This window comes from Diabrotica undecimpunctata, chromosome 6 (genome assembly GCF_040954645.1).
Source record: "Diabrotica undecimpunctata isolate CICGRU chromosome 6, icDiaUnde3, whole genome shotgun sequence".
Lineage (NCBI taxonomy): Eukaryota > Metazoa > Arthropoda > Insecta > Coleoptera > Chrysomelidae > Diabrotica > Diabrotica undecimpunctata.
Window position 1 is genome coordinate 24,764,101 of NC_092808.1, and position 20,611 is coordinate 24,784,711.

At 35.4% G+C, this 20,611-nt stretch overlaps 1 protein-coding gene across 1 annotated transcript; it reads left to right on the forward strand.

Moving 5' to 3' along the window:
* Positions 1-1,121: 1,121 nt before the first annotated feature.
* LOC140442606 (solute carrier family 22 member 3-like) lies at positions 1,122-20,385 on the forward strand. Its single transcript, XM_072533613.1, has 7 exons — positions 1,122-1,261; positions 6,440-6,696; positions 9,282-9,471; positions 9,699-10,053; positions 17,395-17,622; positions 18,756-19,032; positions 19,932-20,385. Exons 1-7 carry the CDS (start codon positions 1,258-1,260, stop codon positions 20,193-20,195), a joined length of 1,575 nt encoding a protein of 524 aa, XP_072389714.1. The 5' UTR covers positions 1,122-1,257; the 3' UTR covers positions 20,196-20,385.
* The last annotated feature ends 226 nt before the right edge of the window (positions 20,386-20,611 follow it).

Genomic DNA, 20,611 nt, shown 5'->3' on the forward strand with positions numbered 1-20,611 from the left:
AACTATCTTACAATAAAGTCGTCCCAGGAACGCAACTCAGCAATATTGGCTGAGTCGTCCACTTTAAAATATATAATACATGTCTGAATTGTCAATATGAATGAGTCAGATAAAATTAAATTATTAGAAGAATTTTTCACCAAGTAACGCAAAACAAAATTTGTTTAATTTATTAATATTTTATATTTTGAGAATGATATTCAAAGTGGAAATTGAAACGTCAAAAATAAACTTATTTTTAACTTAAATTGTGGCTTATTCCCAATAAAAATAGTAATTAAATATTTTAAAATAAAAATTAGCCAAATCCAGTCGTTCTTTAGTTGTTGTAAAAAATATATTATATAAAATAATAATTAGTGTAAATGTATGTATATTATGTATACCACGGTGTACCGCAAGGTTACTACCTTATTCAAGTTTAAAAATAATATTTAAATTTTAAAAATATAGAAAACATAATATAAAGCTTCGCGCTAGTCTACTGTGCCGCCTACTGTACCACCTTTTTTTGGTTTTTTTTATCATTCGCGATAAAGTCTATTTCATTTTTTGTGTTGTCGTCCGGGTTTATCCAAGTCCTTCTATTCGGTTTTTGTGAAAGGAGCTGTTTATTAGGTATAAATTGTTCTCGGAAAGGGAAGTTTATCAGGCTTTTTCTCCTCCTTTGATTCTGATTCCAAGTCCGAATTCACCGATTACTGCTTCTGATTCCTCCAACTTTACACCTGCCTTCGCATTGAAGTCTTTATATTATTCATCTTCTTCCACAGCTTTTCCCTCTTCGGGGATATCTATCATTCAACATTTTTCCACCTCTTCTTCCTCTACTAGATATTTATCTGTGATCGTATGAACGATTTCACGAAAACTTTCGATTATTTATTCACTTTATTTGTCTCTTGTATGTTAGGTATGTTTTTTCCGATAGAAGCTGTGTCGTTGCTTATTTTTATTCTGATAGAATACGTTACTAGATTTAATAATAATTATCGACTGATTAAAATACAAAACTATGTTTATAAATATAATTTCCATACCATAATAATGCAAATCTATTACATGTAATAATTGAGATATTTTTTATGGTCTAAAATATATTGTAAATGGTGTTAACGACTGTTTAAGTGAATATCACTTTCTCTTTTTCTATGCAATGTCTTGCACATTTTTCGTAGTTCATAGTTAAAGAAAGTGCATTTGGAGATTATGGTCATTGTTGTTCATTGAACTAGTTGTAATTAAATTTCAGTCAACATGGGTAAGTATTTATATTAAATTACTAAGGTATAGTAGTTTCTAACTACTAATATGAAAAGTTCCCTTGTAGTCTGTATTTGAGCATCAAGAACTTGGCAATTTACTTTTTCAATTTTCCATATTCTAATAGAATTAATTTGTTTTTTATTAATATCTGTCAAAAATAATTGTTAATTGACAATATATGACATGTAATATAAGATTGAAAAACTCTCGTTTCACTCAGTATGTTCAGATATTTTTGAGTAATTCTCTCGCGCCTTTTTAACATGATGAGAACAGTTGAATAGGGATGTTTTGAGAATTGTTTAAGACCGTGCATTAGCATCTAATAGAGCCCAAAATATTTAATATCATTTTTTTAATACAACTAATGCTTTAAAATTCCAATTGATGTATTTTATTTATTGAAGTATTTTATATTTGTATCTTTCACGCCCTGTGTTTTCTATACTGGTAAAGAGTTTGACAATTATGTATCAAGGTTCCACTCTTTAAATAACTGAAAACAAGTCGTCTAGACTTTACACGATTAATTTTAGGTTATTTTGTATACTTTAGGCATACATACAGGTATGGAAACAATGAACAAGCAGAATTGCTTATAGCTAGGAAGAAGTTGTTTCATTGGAATGAATATGGCCACTAAATACACCATTCGCTTTCATCCGTCCCATTCTAGCTCTACTGCATGCATCTCCATCTATTTATATACCTTTTACTAAGGATTTAAAATAAAATTTTTTACTTCTTCTTTAAGTTCCATCTTCTATCGAAGGTTGGAAATCATCATGGTTATGCGGACACTGTTGACTGCCGCTACAAATAGTTCTGCACTACTGCATTCAATGCAAACTGCTTTAACACCTATTATCATCTTATTGGAAGTAGTTACCCCATTTTAAAAAAAAATTTCAGTCAAGAATATGGACTCAATATAAACGTTAAGAAGACAAAGCTTATGATAATTAGCAAAGAAAAGATAACAGAAGGTCAACTCTACGTCAACCAATCCCCTGTAGAAAGAGTGACGCACTACAACTACTTCGACACCATAATAAATGAAGAATGGACCAACAACCAGGAGATTAGAGCACGCATTGGAAAAGCTAGATCCACCTTCAATCGGATGGGGGCCTTCTTCAAGAGTCACAACCTCTCTCTTGATACAAAAGTAAGAATGCTGCGATGCTACGTCTTCTCTGTCCTTTTTTATGGTGTTGAATGGTACACGTTGAACGAAGATATGTGCAGAAAACTGGAAGCATTTGAGATGTGGATATATCGGAGAATACTTAAGATCCCGTGGTCTGACCGAGTCACAAATAAGGAGGTCCTCAGAAGAATGAATAAGAACCGAGAGGTACTGACCACCATCAATATTTGGAAAACGAGGTCCAGGAAGAAGGAGAACATCTTGGTTAAAGAACCTCAGAATTCTGGTTCAATACAACATCTGTGCAGCTTTTTCGCGCTGCTGCAGATAAGAAAAAGATTTCCATGATGATCGCCAATATTCGTAACGGATAGGCACATCAAGAAGAAGAAAAGAAAATTTATGGATACTCTTATTTTGTCCTACTAAATTTTAAACTTTTTATTTTATTTAAGGAACAGCCTCCACTGTTCTAGTTTTTGCTCTAAACCCCTTCCAGTATTTCCAACTCATACTATATCATTAGCAAATATTAAGTACCGGAGTATGTTACCTTGTAGTTTTTCTATTATTTAATTTAATACGAATGAGAATAACTAAAGACTAAGCATTCAGTTCTTAGGCAATCCTATTTTTAAAGCCAGTCCTACTTTAGTTTCTTCTACACCTGCCCTAACACATCTTTCGTAAAATAAAGGTAGAATGTATCGCGATAGCTCGCAACAAGGGAAAACATTATTTTACAATGAACTCGCATTAACCTTTTCTTGTCGTTTAAAACTTTCTAAACGTTTGGCATTTCTTTCCTATGTGGATGTCGATGGTGACGTGGTTTGGGTGGAAATGGTAGAAAATGGGGCGGCCAATAGAGCCTGATACACTGCGACCTTTGCAGATCTATTGTGTTTCCCCCTTATTTTAAAGCACTTCATCTAGCTTGGTCCTCTTAATGAGACTCAACAGCCTTGATAGTGGCCTTTTCATGTAGCCTGGTGCTTCCGGTTTTTCCTCTCCGAGTTCTAGAAACCGCATTCGTGCGAGACCTTCGCAATGGCACAGAACGTGTAGAGCGGTTTCCTCTTCTTCCAGACAGAAACGACAGGTGTCCTCTTCTGTCAGGCCTATGAGACTCAAGTGTCTATTGAGTCTACAGTGCCCAGTGAGCAGACCCACCATCATTCTGAAAGTCCTGTGTCTGTGCGAAAGTAAGTCTGCTGTAAATTTAGCCGAATGTCCTTTGATGAACTGTTTGGCCTGCCTCTGTCCTGGTGAGTTGTTCCACCACTCAAGAGACTTCTGTTGCACCCATTTGTGTATGGCTGCCCTTTTTATCGTATTTGCGATTCCAAAGAAGGGTTCCGGACCAACCAGTGGCGTAGATGCGCCTTCTCGGGCCAATTCATCGGCCTTCTCGTTGCCACGATGACCCTTATGTCCCGGCACCCAGGCAAGTGTCAACCTGTTTTGACTTCCCACCTGAGAGAGGACATCCAAACAGTTCCATACCAGCCATGAATTGACCTGTACCGAATTGAGAACCTTTAGAGCCGCTTGACTATCCGAATAGATAACGATGGAGTCGTTATCTACATTTCGGCCGATTAGTTCCATAGCGCACCTGTGTATAGCAGCTAATTCGGCTTGAAATACGGTCGCGTATGTTCCTAGACATACCCGGACTTCCGTCCTTGGTTTTATGCCATATATTCCAGCCCCCGTACCTGTATCCGTTTTGGAGCCGTCCGTATACCATATTGAGTTTGCTGTTAGCGGCGGACCAGTTTCCCAGTCCTCTCTTTTTGGTATTGTAATTTGAAAATTTTTGTTAAAACTATACCTCGTAACCATTCGGTCTACAGGCATTCCTAGAACGGGGTCTGCCTTTATGTCCTGGTATAGCCTTAAGTTATCAGCTCCCTGCATCATACTTATTGGAGCTTGGCCTTGGATCAACCGATGTACTGTTGATCTGGCTTCACTCTGTATGTATATATGCAGAGGTGGTAGGTTTAGCAGAACTTCTAGCGCGTCCGTTGGGGCTGTTCTCATGGCTCCTGTAACACTCAAGCATGCAAGCCTTTGTGTGCTACTGAGCAATCGAATCGCCCCGGACTGTTGCGTTTTGTTCCACCACGCCACTGAACCATAAGTTATCATGGGCCTTATAACCCTTGTGTATAACCAGAGGTTCATTTTAGGATTTAACCCCCAATTCTTACCACACATTCGTCTACATGTGTTCAGGGCCATAGTGGCCTTCTGTGTGACTTTCTGAATGTGTGCATTCCATGTCAGCCTCTGGTCGAATATTACACCTAAGTACTTGGCCTGACTTGTGAATGGGATTTCTACTCCCTTGAGCACTAGTGGCTGTAAGCCTTGCAGTGCTCTTTTTCTGGTGAAGGGAACAACAGATGTTTTTTTTAGGGTTAACCTTCAGGCCTTCTTCCTCACACCAGCTGTCCACCATCCTCAGAGCGACTTGAAGTCTCTCCGAAATTATTTTCCTCCATGTCGAAGGTTACCGTATGCGGTTACCTCATCTCACAACAAGGAGGATTCAGACCCAGCAAATCCTGCACCGGTCAAGTCCTCGCACTAACAGAACACATTGAAGAGGGCTTTGAAGAAAAACTTATAACGGGGGCTGCTTTCGTAGATTTGACAGCAGCCTATGACACAGTAAGACACAAAACATTGCTCTGCAAATTATACGACACTCTCAATGACCACCATCTATGTAAGGTCGTATATTCCTTACTGCAAAACAGACGTTTTTTCGTTATGCTGGTGGGTAAAGTAAGTAGGTGGAGAGTTCAAAAAACGGTCTCCCACAGGGAAGGGTTTTACCACCAATGCTCTTCAATATATACACAAACGATCAACCTACGCCGACCAAAACTAAGCACTAACTCTATGCTAACGATCTTACAATATGTGCTCAAGGAAATAGTTTTGAAGAAGTGGAGGAGAAACTCAAAACTTCTTTAAAAACAATGACAGCGTACTACCTGCAGAATTCCCTGAGACCCAATCTCTCTAAAACCCAAGTCTGCTCTTTCCACCTTCGCACAAAGGAAGCCAAGCGAGAACTCCAAATTGCGTGGAAAGGTAATACATTAGAACACACAAATCAACCTATATATCTTGGAGTAACTCTAGACCGGTCCCTCACCCACAGAAAACATTGAATAAAAACGAGAGGAAAAGTAACAACTAGGAACAGCATACTCAGAAAGCTAACGGGAAGTAAATGGAGTGCACGTCCTGGCGTTTTAAGAACAACGTCATGGGCACTGTGTTTCTTAACTGCTGAATATGCGTGCCCCGTTTGAAGCAGATCTGCCCACACCAAACAAGTTGATACTGCACTAAATGAGACATGCAGGATAGTAACGGGGTGCATGAAACCAACGCTACTCTCAAATTTATATAAAGCAGCGGGTACTCAACCACCTGGGTATTTATCTCTTCCCCAGGTTCAATGGACCAGCCAGTCCCTAGACTTTAAAACGTGGAAAACTCTGAATAGGATAAGAATGGTGGTCGCTCCAGTAAAATCAAACATGGCAAAATGGGGAAAAATAAACCGAGATGATGTGAACTGTGACTGTGGAGAAATACAGAATATGGAACATCTTCCTACATGCAGAAACTGTCCTCATCGATGTACCCTCGAAGATTTGTAGCTCGCCAATAAAGATGGAATTGAAGTAGCCCGATACTGGGCCGAAATTTTGTGAATGACACCAATGTCCGGACACGATAAAGTAAAAGTAAGTTTTAATCTGGGTAAGCGCTGAAAAGTTAGTCTACCTGCCCTAAATTCTGCTTGTTCGTTAGCCTCTAAATATTTATATTCACTTTCTATTCTATTTTTAAGTACTTTTCTTTATATTCTACTGATTGAATTTGTCACACAAAATTTTTATTTTGTTTTTATTATTGTTTAATCTGTTCTAAACAATGATATGTTGGTGATTGGTTTTATTGTTATTTAGAATTAATTTGTTATATTTACAGAAAGAACTAATAAAGCCCTGCAAAATCACAAAAAACAGAATGATGAAATATTAGAAGACATAATAACAAAGTTTCCACCGTGGCAATTAAAAATCTCAATACTGATGTCACTTTTAAAATTTCCAATTGCCTGGTTTACTTTAAGCATTGTTTTTTTGGCACCACCTACGCAGTTCTGGTGCACGCCGCCCCCCACCCACAGAAACCTTTCACTAGAAAAATGGCTAAATATTTCTCAAGAACTACATTTTACTCAGGTAAGGTATATTAACAAACAACCCTTACAGACCTTAAATTTGGTAATTAAAGGCTTCTTCTTTAGTTTTTTTTTGTAAAACTTGAACATAGGCCTTTTTTTAACTGTTCCCATTATAGTTTTCCTGTTTGCTGTTCTCAGCTACGTTTTCCCTGTTATCTTTTTTATGCCATCTCATTATAGGTCTCTTTTCATTCTTTTTTCATCCTAAGGTCTCTATTTTATGATTTTTCTATTTAATCTTTCGTCTTTTACTTTTTAATGTGTCCTGCCTAGTCCCATTTTAGGTTTGTGATTCTTTCTATTACATCAGTTACTTTTGTTCTCTACCTAAGTTGTTTGTTTCTAATTCTGTATCTCAGAGCAACTCGTAAGTTTTTTCGTCTCCGATGATCTTTGAGGAACTTCTATTTTATTTAATATTGATAATTTATTATTGATCTGTTGGATAGTGATGATGATGAGATTCGTCTGCAGAAGAAATATTTTAGACAAGGTAAGCTAATGTGGTGACTATTTCAGTTAAACCGTTCAGTTTTTCATTATAAATTGTTAACTTTTGTTTAAAACAATATAATTTTCTTAAATTTAAACCTCGTTTTCGCAGATTTATTTATGTGACGTCCTCGTTAAACGCTAATAGAAAATGCCGATGTATTTTTTTCCGTCAGGGTGGCAGATTGACAATTTTTTGACATTTCACTTTTAACCATTTAAAAACAAAGAAATATACCGTTTTGTTTTTTTCCCAAAATTAGATTGCACTACTTTTCGACTATATATCAATAAATGTGTGTCGGTGAACCATCCAATATCGCGATACGTCCCTGGACAGCGACTACTCGAATTTCTTAAACATTTATCTCTCTCTCCAATGGCGCTACAGCCCAAATCGGGCCTTGGCCTCCTCCAAACTATGCCTCCAACCTTGTCGGTCCCGCGCCGATCTTCTCCAGGTTCTCACGTCTAGCAAATTTTGCGCGTCCGCTGCCACTTCATCCTCCCATCTTTTCCGTGGCCTTCCTTTTGGTCTTTCGCCCTGCATTTTACTATCTATGGCTCTTTTTGGTAATCTTTCTGTCTCCATTCTTACTACATGACCAGCCCAGCGAAGTCTCTGAAGTTTAACGAATTCTGAGATCGGTGTCTCTTTGAACAGTTGGTAGAGTTCATGGTTATACCTGGATCTCCATATTCCGTTTTCGTTAATAGGTCCAAATATCTTTCTTAGGACTTTTCTTTCGAAGACTTCCAGTTTTCTTTTTGTCTCTCCTGTCATCACTCATGTCTCGCATTCATAACATACTATTGGTCTGATAATAGTTTTGTAGACCCTGATTTTCGATCTCCAGTGTGTGTTTTTGGAGCGAAACACATGATCGAGTGAAACATAAGCTTTGTTTCCCTTTACTATTCTTCTTTGGATTTCTGGTTCTTCTGTTCCATCCGTGTTTAATGTAACTCCTAAATATGTGAAACTTTCTACCGTTTCAATATCGTCCTCTAATTCAACTGTGCGTCTGTTTCCCCTAGCTCTTGCCTGTGTTAACTTTTTTGTCTTTTGAATATTTATTTCTAGTCCGGTCTCTTTTGCCTTTGATTTTAATTGTGAATATATTTCTGCCGCCTCTTCTGTTCTGCGAGACATGATGCTGATATCATCGGCATAGGCGGCAATCTGTATTGATTTATTTGTTAGGAGATTACCTCTTCCTATATTCAGCTGTCTTATCACATATTCCAAGGTCAGGTTGAATAGTGTCCGTGCCAGCCCGTCTCCTTGCTTTAATCCTTGGGCTATCGTAAAGTTTTCAGTGAGCTCATTTTAGACTCTGATAGTTGCTATTGACGAATCCATTGTTGTTTTTACCAGTCGGATGTATTTTTGGGGGATATTAAGGCTCCGCAATATTTGATATAACTTGTTCCTATTAATTGAGTCGTAGGCTTGTTTGAAATCTATGAATATGTTGTGGACGTAAATGTCGTATTCCCACGATTTGTTTAAGATTTGTTTCACTGTGAATAGTTGGTCAGTTGTAGATCTTCCGTGTCGGAAACCGGTTTGGTATTCCCCGACAATATTTTCAGTTAGTTGTTGGAGTCGTTTGTTTAGTATGTAAGTAAACATTTTGTACGCCGTGCACAAGAGGGTTATGCCGCGATAATTTTCGCATTTCAGTTTATCCCCTTTTTATAGATTGGGATATATTTTTTTAAACATTTATACTGCCTCTTTTTTCGATGAGCGATAGAAATATGGGACACAGTAAGCAGCGACGCACAAGCAGTTTTAGGAGTCCGTGTATGGAGAAGAGCAGCCACAGACAGACAAGGGTGGAGGCAAAAAATAAAGGAGGCCAAGGCTCATTTTGGGCTGTAGTGCCGTAGAAGAAGAAGAAGATAGAAATATGGAAGCAACTATAATACAATGTATAATTTATTTCTAAGAATTATAATTTTTTCATACCCTTTGATTTTTTGCCAAAATCTACCTTATAATTATAAATCTACACTATAATTCTCTTTATTTTGTATTATCGTATATTTGTATTGTAACAAAATATCAAAAAAAGTTCTTTGTAGGAAAGCCTCAACAGCGGATCTTGTAAAATGGTCGAGTTAGAGAGTAATGAAACGATTCCTTGTAAATTTGGGTACAGCTACAATAACTCAATGTTCGATTCAACAATTATATCAGAATGGGACTTAGTTTGCGGAAGAGGACGTTTGATAGATTTGTCACAAGCGACACTGATGCTGGGTGTTCTTATGGGTAAGTTAAAATTATATATTTAAAATAATTTGAACTAAAGTAAATATAGACCAGGTGTTATCTATTTTGGGTTGAGTAAATAATATTTTTTTGTTTTAATTTTAATTGCTTTGAAATATTAGAAACGATAATTTCATTATGCGAACACTTCAAAAGGTGGGCTAAGTCTCTCCTACAATTTGATTTGACAACATTTGCTACATTTAAAATAGACATTTTTGTTTAAGGGAACATTTTATTTGGAATTCTGGCGGACCGATATGGAAGAAAACTGATAATAATGCTCTGTATAACTTTTCAAGCATTATTTGGCATAGCTGCTTCTTTTGCTCCAAATTACTGGTTGTTTATCCTTCTTCGAAGTTTGGTGGCAATAACTAATGGCGGCACGATGGTAACGTCCTTTGTAATGTGCATGGAAGCAGTTGAAGATAGATGGAGAGCTGTCATACCAATTCTATACCAGATACCATTTGGTTTTGGAAACACTATAATGGCTATCGTAGCTTATTTTGTAAGAGATTGGAGATATCTACATTTTATTCTTTCGGTTTTGTGTAGTCTATTTATTTTATATTATTGGTAAGCATTCTTTGACATTACTTGTTTATTATTTGGTGCAAGTACACTAAAAGGCGTAGAATAAGCTCAATATAAGCAAAAAATCAAAATGCTTTCAATCCGTACTTTATTTATATATTTTTTAATGAGACATTTAGAAAATTTAAGAATCACTTTTAGGTATTGAATCCGAGAAAATAATTTTGGATATTATTATATAAAAAAGTCATCTATGGTAGGGGAGACTAGGGAGAATAAATTTTATTTTGACGTGACAACGTCTTAAATTAGGTTGTGGCTCGGAGTCATTTAAGAAAAAGTGTAACGCCCGCTCACGTCTGTTACAGTGAGTCGCCGAACGAGAGAGAGGCCCGCCGGACCGGCGAATGCCTTGCGTCTCTCTCCCACTCAAACATGATCGGTCCGCTGCGCGCGGCACTAGAGAATTAGGCGCGTTGAATCGCTAAAGTTGAAAATCGTTGAAAGTATCGTCAGCTGTGTCTGTAGTGAAAATGTGGAGTGCTTAGATTCGTCATTTACAACAACTACAACAATAAAGGTAAATAATTGTACACTAATATTTCATTATCGTAAACTATGATTGATTGATTAATTGTTAGATTGACACAAAAGTTGAGAAACTGAGTTTATAGGTTATGTCATACTATTGACAAATGTTGATAGTGTTAAGTAAATTATTAGTTTAAATCACTCTGCAATCAATCGTAATTCAGTCGATTGAGAAGAAACAGCGCGTATTGCTAGTCAAACATTTAAAATAACAAATTATAACTTCTAACCTGTCAAAACAGGGCGACCAAACAAACGAACTAAACCGACCAATCACCACGCGCGGAGTTAGAATTTAACTGTGTTTAGCAAGAATTTCAAATTCCAATTTTAGTAAATGTTTTAATTTTCAACTTTACCATTTACATTTACAAATTTTAATTAATTTCAAATTTATTTAGCAAAAATTTGAACCTTCGATCTGAATAAGTGTTTTGATTTTCAAATTGATTCTTTAAAATTAAAAATATTAAAATATATATAATCAGAAGTGAACGTCACATAACATTATCTGTACTTATTATTATTTAATATGTAGGCAAATACATGTGACCATACTTGGTAGACACAATTGGAAATAGTAATTTTTTATAACTGAAAAAAATAAATATATAAAATACTGGTAGCAAACAATAACTTCAATGATCGATATCTCCGCAACTAATTGATATATCGAAAAAATTTTCAAATAAATTTTGTAGAAAATAATAAGATCAATAATATAATATAAAATAAATAATATATAAAATAATATATAAAAATATAATATATAAAATATAAATAATATATAAAATAATATATGAAAAAGACGTTGTCACGTAAAATCTTCGCCCGTAAAACCGACTTTACAGGCAACCGATTTTTTTTTATAAATTATACAATTTGCAAGTTCAAGATAATATGTAGTGCAAGTGACCTGTGTGTCATTTAGCTAATCTTGCCATACCTTTTCATGCTTCCAAAATATTACTTAAAATATGTATTTAAATGAAATGGTGTAAAGTGTCTCACCGCTTCCTAGGTAAGGGAGACAGGTTATAGGGAGCATTGAGACATTGTAAGCTTTTGGGAAATGTTTATTAATTATTGAAAAAATAAAAAGATAAAGAAAGTTTACAATGTAAAATGTTAATGAACGGTATATTAATTATTTAAAAAATGCAAAAGTAAATGAACATTTTGATAATAACGGAAGTCCAAGCCAAATGTCAGTATAAATTTAACTCTTTCTGTTCTACCTACATTGTTTGAATATGGTAATTTCAAAATAATATCTTGTTCTCGAACTGAAGAAATATCTTCCATTGGTGGATGTTACGTCCCTCCACACTAATTTTTTTATTAAGTATTTCTTGTTATTTTCTTTTTATATTTAATTCTTTAATTAGCGTGTGTGTATGTCTATATACGTAAACTAATACGGCCCTGAACGCACCGCCTCAAGCTACCAGACTACACGCACATCAGTCTTGTATAGATCAGTGCGATAAACACTCCAGTTTTTTGTGTAAACTCAACCACGCAACTTTAAGAAGATGTGTTAGTTCAACATCACAGGTACCGTAATTTGATTGCATACACACACAATATTGATATTAATTCTATGACTGAGGTGAGTAAGCACATAAGTCAAATTTTCCGAATTTTTTTTTTTTGATAAAAATGTGTAGGTGATTTGTAATACTATCATCGGTTCTAAGCACTTTAGTCTACTATGCATTTTTACAGCTGTTATTGCGAAGTGTGCATAATAACCATACTGAGAAAATACCGACTCGAGTTTGTGAATAAACACTTAAGTCGACTTATGTGAAGAGAGCCAGTTGGAACTTGCTGTCTCTTGTCGTCCCGTCGGTGACTTATGTTACTAGGCGCTAATGAAACATTACATGCAGAAAATAATTTAGCCTAAAACAATTCAGTTTGGTTTGATATTGCGAATAACACATGTCCAGAAGTTTTTTGTTTAAAGTGTTTGTTGATGATGAGTTGATAGCAGATACATTCCAAAAAGCAAATCTGTTTTGATGACAAAATAATAATACTACAAGCAAAAGTAGTTTAGAGCGTAAAAATCACGTCAACAGCTGCAAAAACCACCGGACACAAGAAAGGCTAGAGAATTACGAAAAAAAAAAAAGTAATTCGGGAAGTCATATATTACAAAAAACGGTAAAATAATTCCAGAAAGACCATTTCAACCTCTGCCACTATGCCGAGCAAAGTGCAAAACAAAAATCACTGAAAATCAGCTGAAAGAAATTTTTCCCGAATATTGGAGTTTAGGCAGTTACGACAAGAGAGTAGCTTATATAGCCAGTCTTTTCATCATACATGACAAAAAATCGCAGAGGCCTCATACAGATGACCCAGACAAATAAAAATTCCGCCTTAAAACCTACAAATATTTTTTATGAATAAATGGTAGCCATATTTCTGTTTGCCGTAAATGCTTCCTTGTGACTTTCAATGAAACAGACAATTTCATAAAAGTTATCGCTTTAATAAAAAGAGCATAACCTGCGGAAACAAAGACTGATTCTGCCCAATGAAAGAATATTCCACCAAACAAGTGGTCTGAAGAAAAACTAGAAGAACTCGGTAAGCATATTTTGAGTTTCTTGAGTTACGAAAGCCACTACTCACGCGCCCAAACAAATAAAAGGTTTCTACCATCACATTTGACCCTAGAAGCAATGTATTCCCTGTACAAGGAATCATACCAAAACTTTGTGTCGTAGTCATATTATAGATATAAATTTCATAAATTGAATGTCGTTTAAAAAGCCTCAAACGGATATTTGCCATAAATGCGACAAGTTAAAGGGTGTCTAGTAATTGGTGTCTAGGAAAAAAGACGATCAAGAAGAACCTTTTCGCTGGCATAACGTACAAGGGCTAAATTATATAAAATGGGATAATGGGAAAATATTTTTCAAAAAATCCTTAAATGCAGAGAAGTCATTTAAGGAAATTTCTTTCATTAGAAGAAATGGGTTGGGAAATTTAGTTCCACAGTTAAAATATAAGGAGGATATGCCAATAAATAAAGAAAAAAAGAAGGATTTTCTTCATTTGCTTCCCTTAATCCCTACAACTTTTCATGGGTTCTATGAAAATCTTTCATCGAGCGAAACAGCGTTGTCGGACTATTCAGGTATCGACGAAGATATTGATTAAATTGTTATTATGTTTAAGTGGTTCATTCTTTTTTTTAGGTTTATTTTTTTTTATCAAATTTCCTTTTTTATAACAAATAAAAAATACTTTGTTTAATAATATTATTTTCATAACCATTTTCTGTAAGTGCAATAACACATAAGTCATGGACACACTTGGGATCAAATGACGTAAGTCACGAATTTCATTTTTGACATATTTTTTATTTCAGGGGTGGTGGAAAATTTGGAGAATAGTATATATTAGTATATATGACTATATAATAGTATATATTAGTATATATAATTAGATTATAAGACATTTACATAGATAATTATAAAAACAACAATTAAAACCAAATAAAGTAAGTAACACGTAATTTTGGGCTATAAAACGGATTTAGAGGTAACCGGTGAATATTAAATCGCTTCTACTGCAAAACTAGGCAAAATGACTTATGTGCTTTCTCACCACGGTCAAAGAATTGATAAATTTTACATATATTTTAAACTTATTTTGGTATAAAAATAATACCAGCACCTAAATAAACATTATGAACAAGTGTCTCTTATAGAATTACACTTGTACAGTGGATAAATAAATTTCCAGGTGGCGTCATGACGACGTAAAAATTTAATTTCATATTCATCATCTGCCTTTGTTCGTACCAGACCCACATAATGTACAGGTGCAAGTCTTTGTGACAAATTTAACTAAAATGAAGTCTCCCACTTGGAGGGTCTTGACATCCACAAGAGCTTTAATTTGAAGCATGTCTCTTTCGTAGCTTTCAACACCTGAAATATCTTGACTGCTTTCGCCTAACTCGTTTTGTTCCTCTTTATCACTCGTAGAAGATTCTGGTGGACTTGCAAGTTTTTGTAAAGATTTGTTTGTTTGACAAAAGATTTTCATGCTTCAATTGAACAACCTTTTTTATCTTTCGAGCATTTCCTTCAGCGTCTTTTTCTAGCGTGTGGGTAAGAATCCTTGAAGAACCCCGTTTTAGCTTTGTAATACGCTTTCGTGGACCTGCCTTCGGAAGCGGTCACAAAATTTCTAAACTAACAAAATTTTGTTTGGTGTTGACATTGTTTTTTTGTACGTGGGCTTTTGACATTGAGACTTTACACTCTAGAATGTTTACAGAGTTGGAAATTTCCTCTTGCACGCCGGTTTTCGGTAAAGATGATGCATTTTTTAGGATTATACTTGATGTTTCCAGTGGTCGATCGGTCACTGCGCTAGACATAAAATCAATTTCAGTAAACACATCACGATTGAAAGGGTAAATGCCGGTCGCCGAAAAACCGTATACAATATCCTTGGGTGTGAAAGCTAATTCAAACGATTGACTAGCTAAAGCAGCAATGTTGTAAATGATCAAGGTTTGACCTGGATTTGAAACCATCCATGATGCACACCGAGAATTATATTAATTTTTAAAGGAAAGGAAACGAATACGTCCAAGGGCCGCATTTTATGGCTGCACTGTGGTAGAGTACAGATAGAGTAAATACAACTGGCAACCAATTTGGACTGAAGATCAATAGAAAGAAAACTAAATTTATGGTGATCAGTAAAAAGAACATTCAACATATCGACCTGAATATTGAAGCCGAACGTATTGAAAGATACACCGATTTAAATATCTGGGATATACAGTAAATGATAAGTGGGACCCAGATGTAGAGATTAAGATCCGAATTGAAATAGCAAGATCCAAATTCATCAAAATGAGAAAGCTCTTAAGCAACCGCCACCTAAGCGTTAACCTCCGATGGCGCGCCACGAAATGCTACGTACTCTCTACGCTACTTTACGGAGTTGAAGGGTGGACGTTAACAGCAGCAACTATAAAGAAGTTAGCGCCTCTAAAAATGTGGCTGTATCGACGCATACTGAGAATACCTTGGACAGACAGAGTGACCAATACAGAGGTATTAAGACGAATGACGCTTCAAATACCAGAAGCTGCAAACATAATACATGCGGCACAAAACAGAGAAACCTATCGTTTGATGGTCGCCAAAATTCGGTAGAAGACGGCACATAAAGAAGAAAGTGTGGTAGAAACGTCACATTAATGAAAATTTTCTTTTGCTTTCTTTAGGGACTCAATGGAAATATGGCTCTCGTGGTTATCCATTAGCAGCAATACTTGAATAACCAGTATGTTTTATGAAGTTGTCTAGGAAAACAATAAAGTTTTTGGAAGATATCCGTCCACTTGGATGAGCAACACCAGCACTTCCTGAAAAACCACCACTTAACATATAGTCCTTAAAATTTACTCTTGGAAAGATGAAAAATGGTGGAATGAATCTCCTTCTATCACTAATACCACATCAGGTAGTTACTAATGCGCATCGTTCAGCAGATGTGACGTTTTCAACTTGTTAACACCCCTCGCTGCCAGAACTTTGGATGGTTTATGTACCGTTGTAACCCTGTCTCATTAATGTTTCAGATCTGATGAGGTTCAAACTTTTTGCGGTTTAGTACCGATTTTAAATAATTGAAAAGCGTTATAACATATGTGCGGTTGAAACTCGTACATTGTGACAAACTGGTTGACTCTGGAGTCCTCAGCGATAACTCGGCATGGCGATATCTAAAACCGCGATACCAATCATAGCCAGCAATGGATTTAATACCCCATGTTTAAGGATATTGTTTATGGTTGGCCTTCGTAAATTGAAACGCAAGTTGACGTGCACAACCATGATGCATTTGAGAAGCACGGACTAGATAATCCGATAAAAGAACCTCTTCTTCAAGGGTAAATGAGTTTGCTAATCAATATCATATTTCCTTGCAGTTACGCGTAATTTTGCTCCCCCAAGAACTTGCTCCACTGCGGTTTTTATAACGACAGGAGGAGAAACTACTCGTTCTGTCTTTTTAATCCAAAAATGGAGCATATTATATCTGATACAATATTATCATTTCAATCGGTTTAGCAGTTTTATGCCCATTTGCACCAGTTTCCGTTAAAAATTAACGACTACTTAACAAATACTTTAATCATCAAATGACATCTAAAACTATCAGTTAAATTTTAACGGAAATTTGTGCAAATGGGCATTAATCATTTAAAATACTAGTAATCCAGTGAATCCAGTGAAAACCAGAATTTTAAGTCATATTATTTTATAAAACGCTATTTAGGGAGACATAAGACGTCTCAGGGAGAGATGAGACGTCTCATGTCTCCCTAAAGCAACTGTCTCATGTTTCCCTATATAGCATTTCATCAAATAATCTAACCTAAAATTCTTGTTAAACTTCTAATTTATCAGATAATTAAACAAATAATTCGAAACATACCTGAGGTCACAATACCTGAAGAATCCACTCGAATTTTCACTTAACCTGGCTACAAACTACAACGATATCACAAGATTAAGATTTACTTTCAGCGTAACTTCTGCACGTGTACTAACAACAACGTTCTGTGAATCATTGTCTCCGTTACGCTGGTAGAGCAGTGAGAGACTTGGCTCTAGTTATGAACCAGTAACCAACAGATGGCACTGGTTACCCGATTTTAAGAAATAAATGTAGTGTCTTAATTCTCCCTTGTCTCAAGTCTCCCTAGTCTCCCCTACTAAATATTTATCTACATTTCAGGTACATACAGGAATCTCCGAGATGGCTTTTAGCGACCGGCCAAAAAACTGAAGCTATCTCAACTATAAAAAAGATAGCTGGACAGTACAATGTAGATCAAAAAGAACTTCGAAATTACGTAACAGGACTGTCCAATATAAATTTTGTGCGAGTACCAGGATCATCTATAGGTGGGATCTTTTCTACTGGAGAATTGAAAAAAAGGAATACATTGCTATGTTTAAATTGGTAAACGAATTTCACTTTTAAATTACTTTACTTCGCTGGCCCTATCATTAAGTAGTTGCAATTAAGTCTAGGTGAGTTCATGCCTTGATCAAGTCCATGCAAATCAATAGATGTTCGGGATTTTACACTTTTTATGTATGGCACCATCTTTTGAAGTTTGACCAGCATCGTGACTCTATTTAGAGACCTCTAGGCGGTATAAGGTAATTTACGTCCTGTCCATCTCTTCTTTTGGTGGTTAAACGCCAACAACCGACGCGTATCTCCAAAGCTTAATGGGTATAAGTTATAAAGTACAGTAGGTTTCAAGCACCCGGATACTATTTGTCAGGTTTATAGCAAAATCAACATGGAGCGACTGGAGCTGATCATTCTGCTGCAGAGAAACACAAAGCTATAGTAGCTGATGTTCTTAGCTCACTTGGCTGAGCTCCTTAACTTGTTACAGTCAGCTTACGTATTATGTTATTTCTTGAGGAAATCTTTGCCTTTGTGTATTTGCCGTGACCTTTACATGTGAAAGTGCGTTCCAATTTTACCCAAAAGTACTTTGGTTCTATACAGTTCTCTATGGTGCTCTTCGCCATGTTATATTTAGCTTTCTTCTCAAGTGATGGTTGTTCAGATGATAGACGCAGACTTTATTTTTTTTGGGTTGAGTTTTAGCGATTTTTTTTCTGTAGTCTCAGCTATTTCTTCCAGCGCAGCCAAAAGTTTGGTTTCTACGTCTTTAAAATCTCTCCCCTGTATAGCCACCGTCGTATCATCAGCATAAATGAAGCGCCTCGTATGAAAGTGATTTGGTAAGTCTTAAGTGTAAATATTATAGAGAAGTGGTGCAAGTACGCTTCCTTGAGGCAGTCCATTTCTCTGATTTCTCTAGCAGATTTTCCTGGATTGTAATGTAACTGATAGAAACGACGATTCTGAAGGATGCACAGTATTCTCAGCAGGCACAATATCTAGAGTGACTATAACTAAATAAAATGATTTATCTATTTTAACAAAAGAGGGTCAGGTACTCATATTCTAAATTATACACCAGTAACACTTTCATCATTTTAAAGTAATGATATCTAATGTAATTTTATAATTCAATTAAAACGATATATACAGAAATTGCAATTTTTTAGGATGTTTTCCGGCATAACGTTCTATGCATTTTCACAGTACTTAGGACAAATTGGTACGAATATTTTCTTAACTGTGGCTACCAGTGGACTAGTTGCTCTACCTGGAACCATCGCATGCATCTTCTTAGTTGGTAAATACGGAAGGAGATGGACCATAGCCAGTTCTTACTTATTTACAGCCAGTTGCTTTTTGTTCATTTCTCTTACACCAAAAGGATATTTTAATAATGATTGGTTACGAGTAGTACTTTCTGGTTTTGGAATAATTGGTATATCGGTAAGTTTGTTTTCCTGATTTCTAGAATTAATTTCAATAATAATTTTACCTAAAAATTTTACAAAATGAACGAACTCTAGTAGTATCAAGATTTTATTAGAATTTGCCAGTTTATTAATTTTTTAAATCCTTTCTGGAACTATCTCTTGATAACTTTTCAGGCATCTGATTTATGTATCTGCGTCTTCAAGGAGCCTTTGTCAAGGGTTTTCTCTCCATCGTTGACTTTCTTATTTCTCATTTGTTTTCTGAATTTCTTTCCTTTCTATCTATTTTTCTTTTCTATCTTACGCAATTTTTGTAGGATTTTCTTGATCTGCTTTGTTATTTTTCTCACTTTTCCTATCTAGTATCCTTTAGAATGTTTTTTCGGGATGCATTTTTACTGTGCCTATGTTCATATCATTTAAATCGCCTCTTTTGTTTTGATTCGTTTCAGTTGTGTTAATCATGAGTTCAAATTTTGATTTAGTTTTTTTTTTATTCTCTTTAAATATTAAATTATTTACTTGCCCAGATATTCATAAGTCATAAGTATCACGTGGTCTGATAAATAATCTCCTTCGCAGATTAGGGAGTTGCGATCTTAAAAATAACTTTATTTCTAGAAATCCTTACCTTTTTAGACAAACATGTCAAATTTTAGCGCGATGCAGCGATTTGTATAAGGTTTAAAGCTGCATGAATTTGACGTGTATGGCAAAATGACGTATATGGACGTAGAATACATTGTAAGAAACTCAAATGAACTACGTTTTTATTTTGAGTTGATTCCTCTACTACTGATGGTATGTTGTTTGTTAGATTCGTGTTTAGTACCTCCAAATTATATTCCTGATCAATTTGTTCAATGTTTACTAAAGTTTAGTTTACTTAAATAAACTATTCTACCATTTTAGGTTTCGACGCCAGCTCTATATCTATTTACAGGTGAACTATACCCTACAGTGTTACGAAACGCCGGAGTTGGTATGTGCCTTATGTGTTCAAGAGTGGGATCCATGTTCGCACCTTTTTTAATTACACTTGAAGAAAAGGAAACAGCATTACCTCTTATTATATTGACTTCGATAACTTTGGTACAGGTGGCACTAGTTTTACCGTTACAGGAAACGAAAAATTTAAAGTTGCTAGAGACAGTTCAAGATCTAGAGAAAATATAATTTTCGAATCAAATATATCAATAAGATTGATACTGACTTACTATTTAAATATATCTAAATACTTCTTAATTTTCTTAAGCTGGACACTAAAATTTTGTATCAGATTGAAATAACAAAAATCTCCATCATTACTAAAAACTACATTAAAATATCAGTATAAAACGGGCTAGTTTTAGAAAATATGTTAAATGCTAAAGAAAGATTAATTGATTTAAAGCTTGAAAATTGTATATTTTTTTTTAAATAAAAATATTTAATAAATGTAAAGTGTTTTCAATTATCTGCTTCCATCTTCTTCTTCCTTTGCCCTATCCGTTTCGGACGTTGACTATTAACAAGGCTATTTTGACTTTGTTTACGGCACCTGTGAACAGTTCGGTCGATGTTAGTCCGAACCATTGTTGCAGGTTATGCAT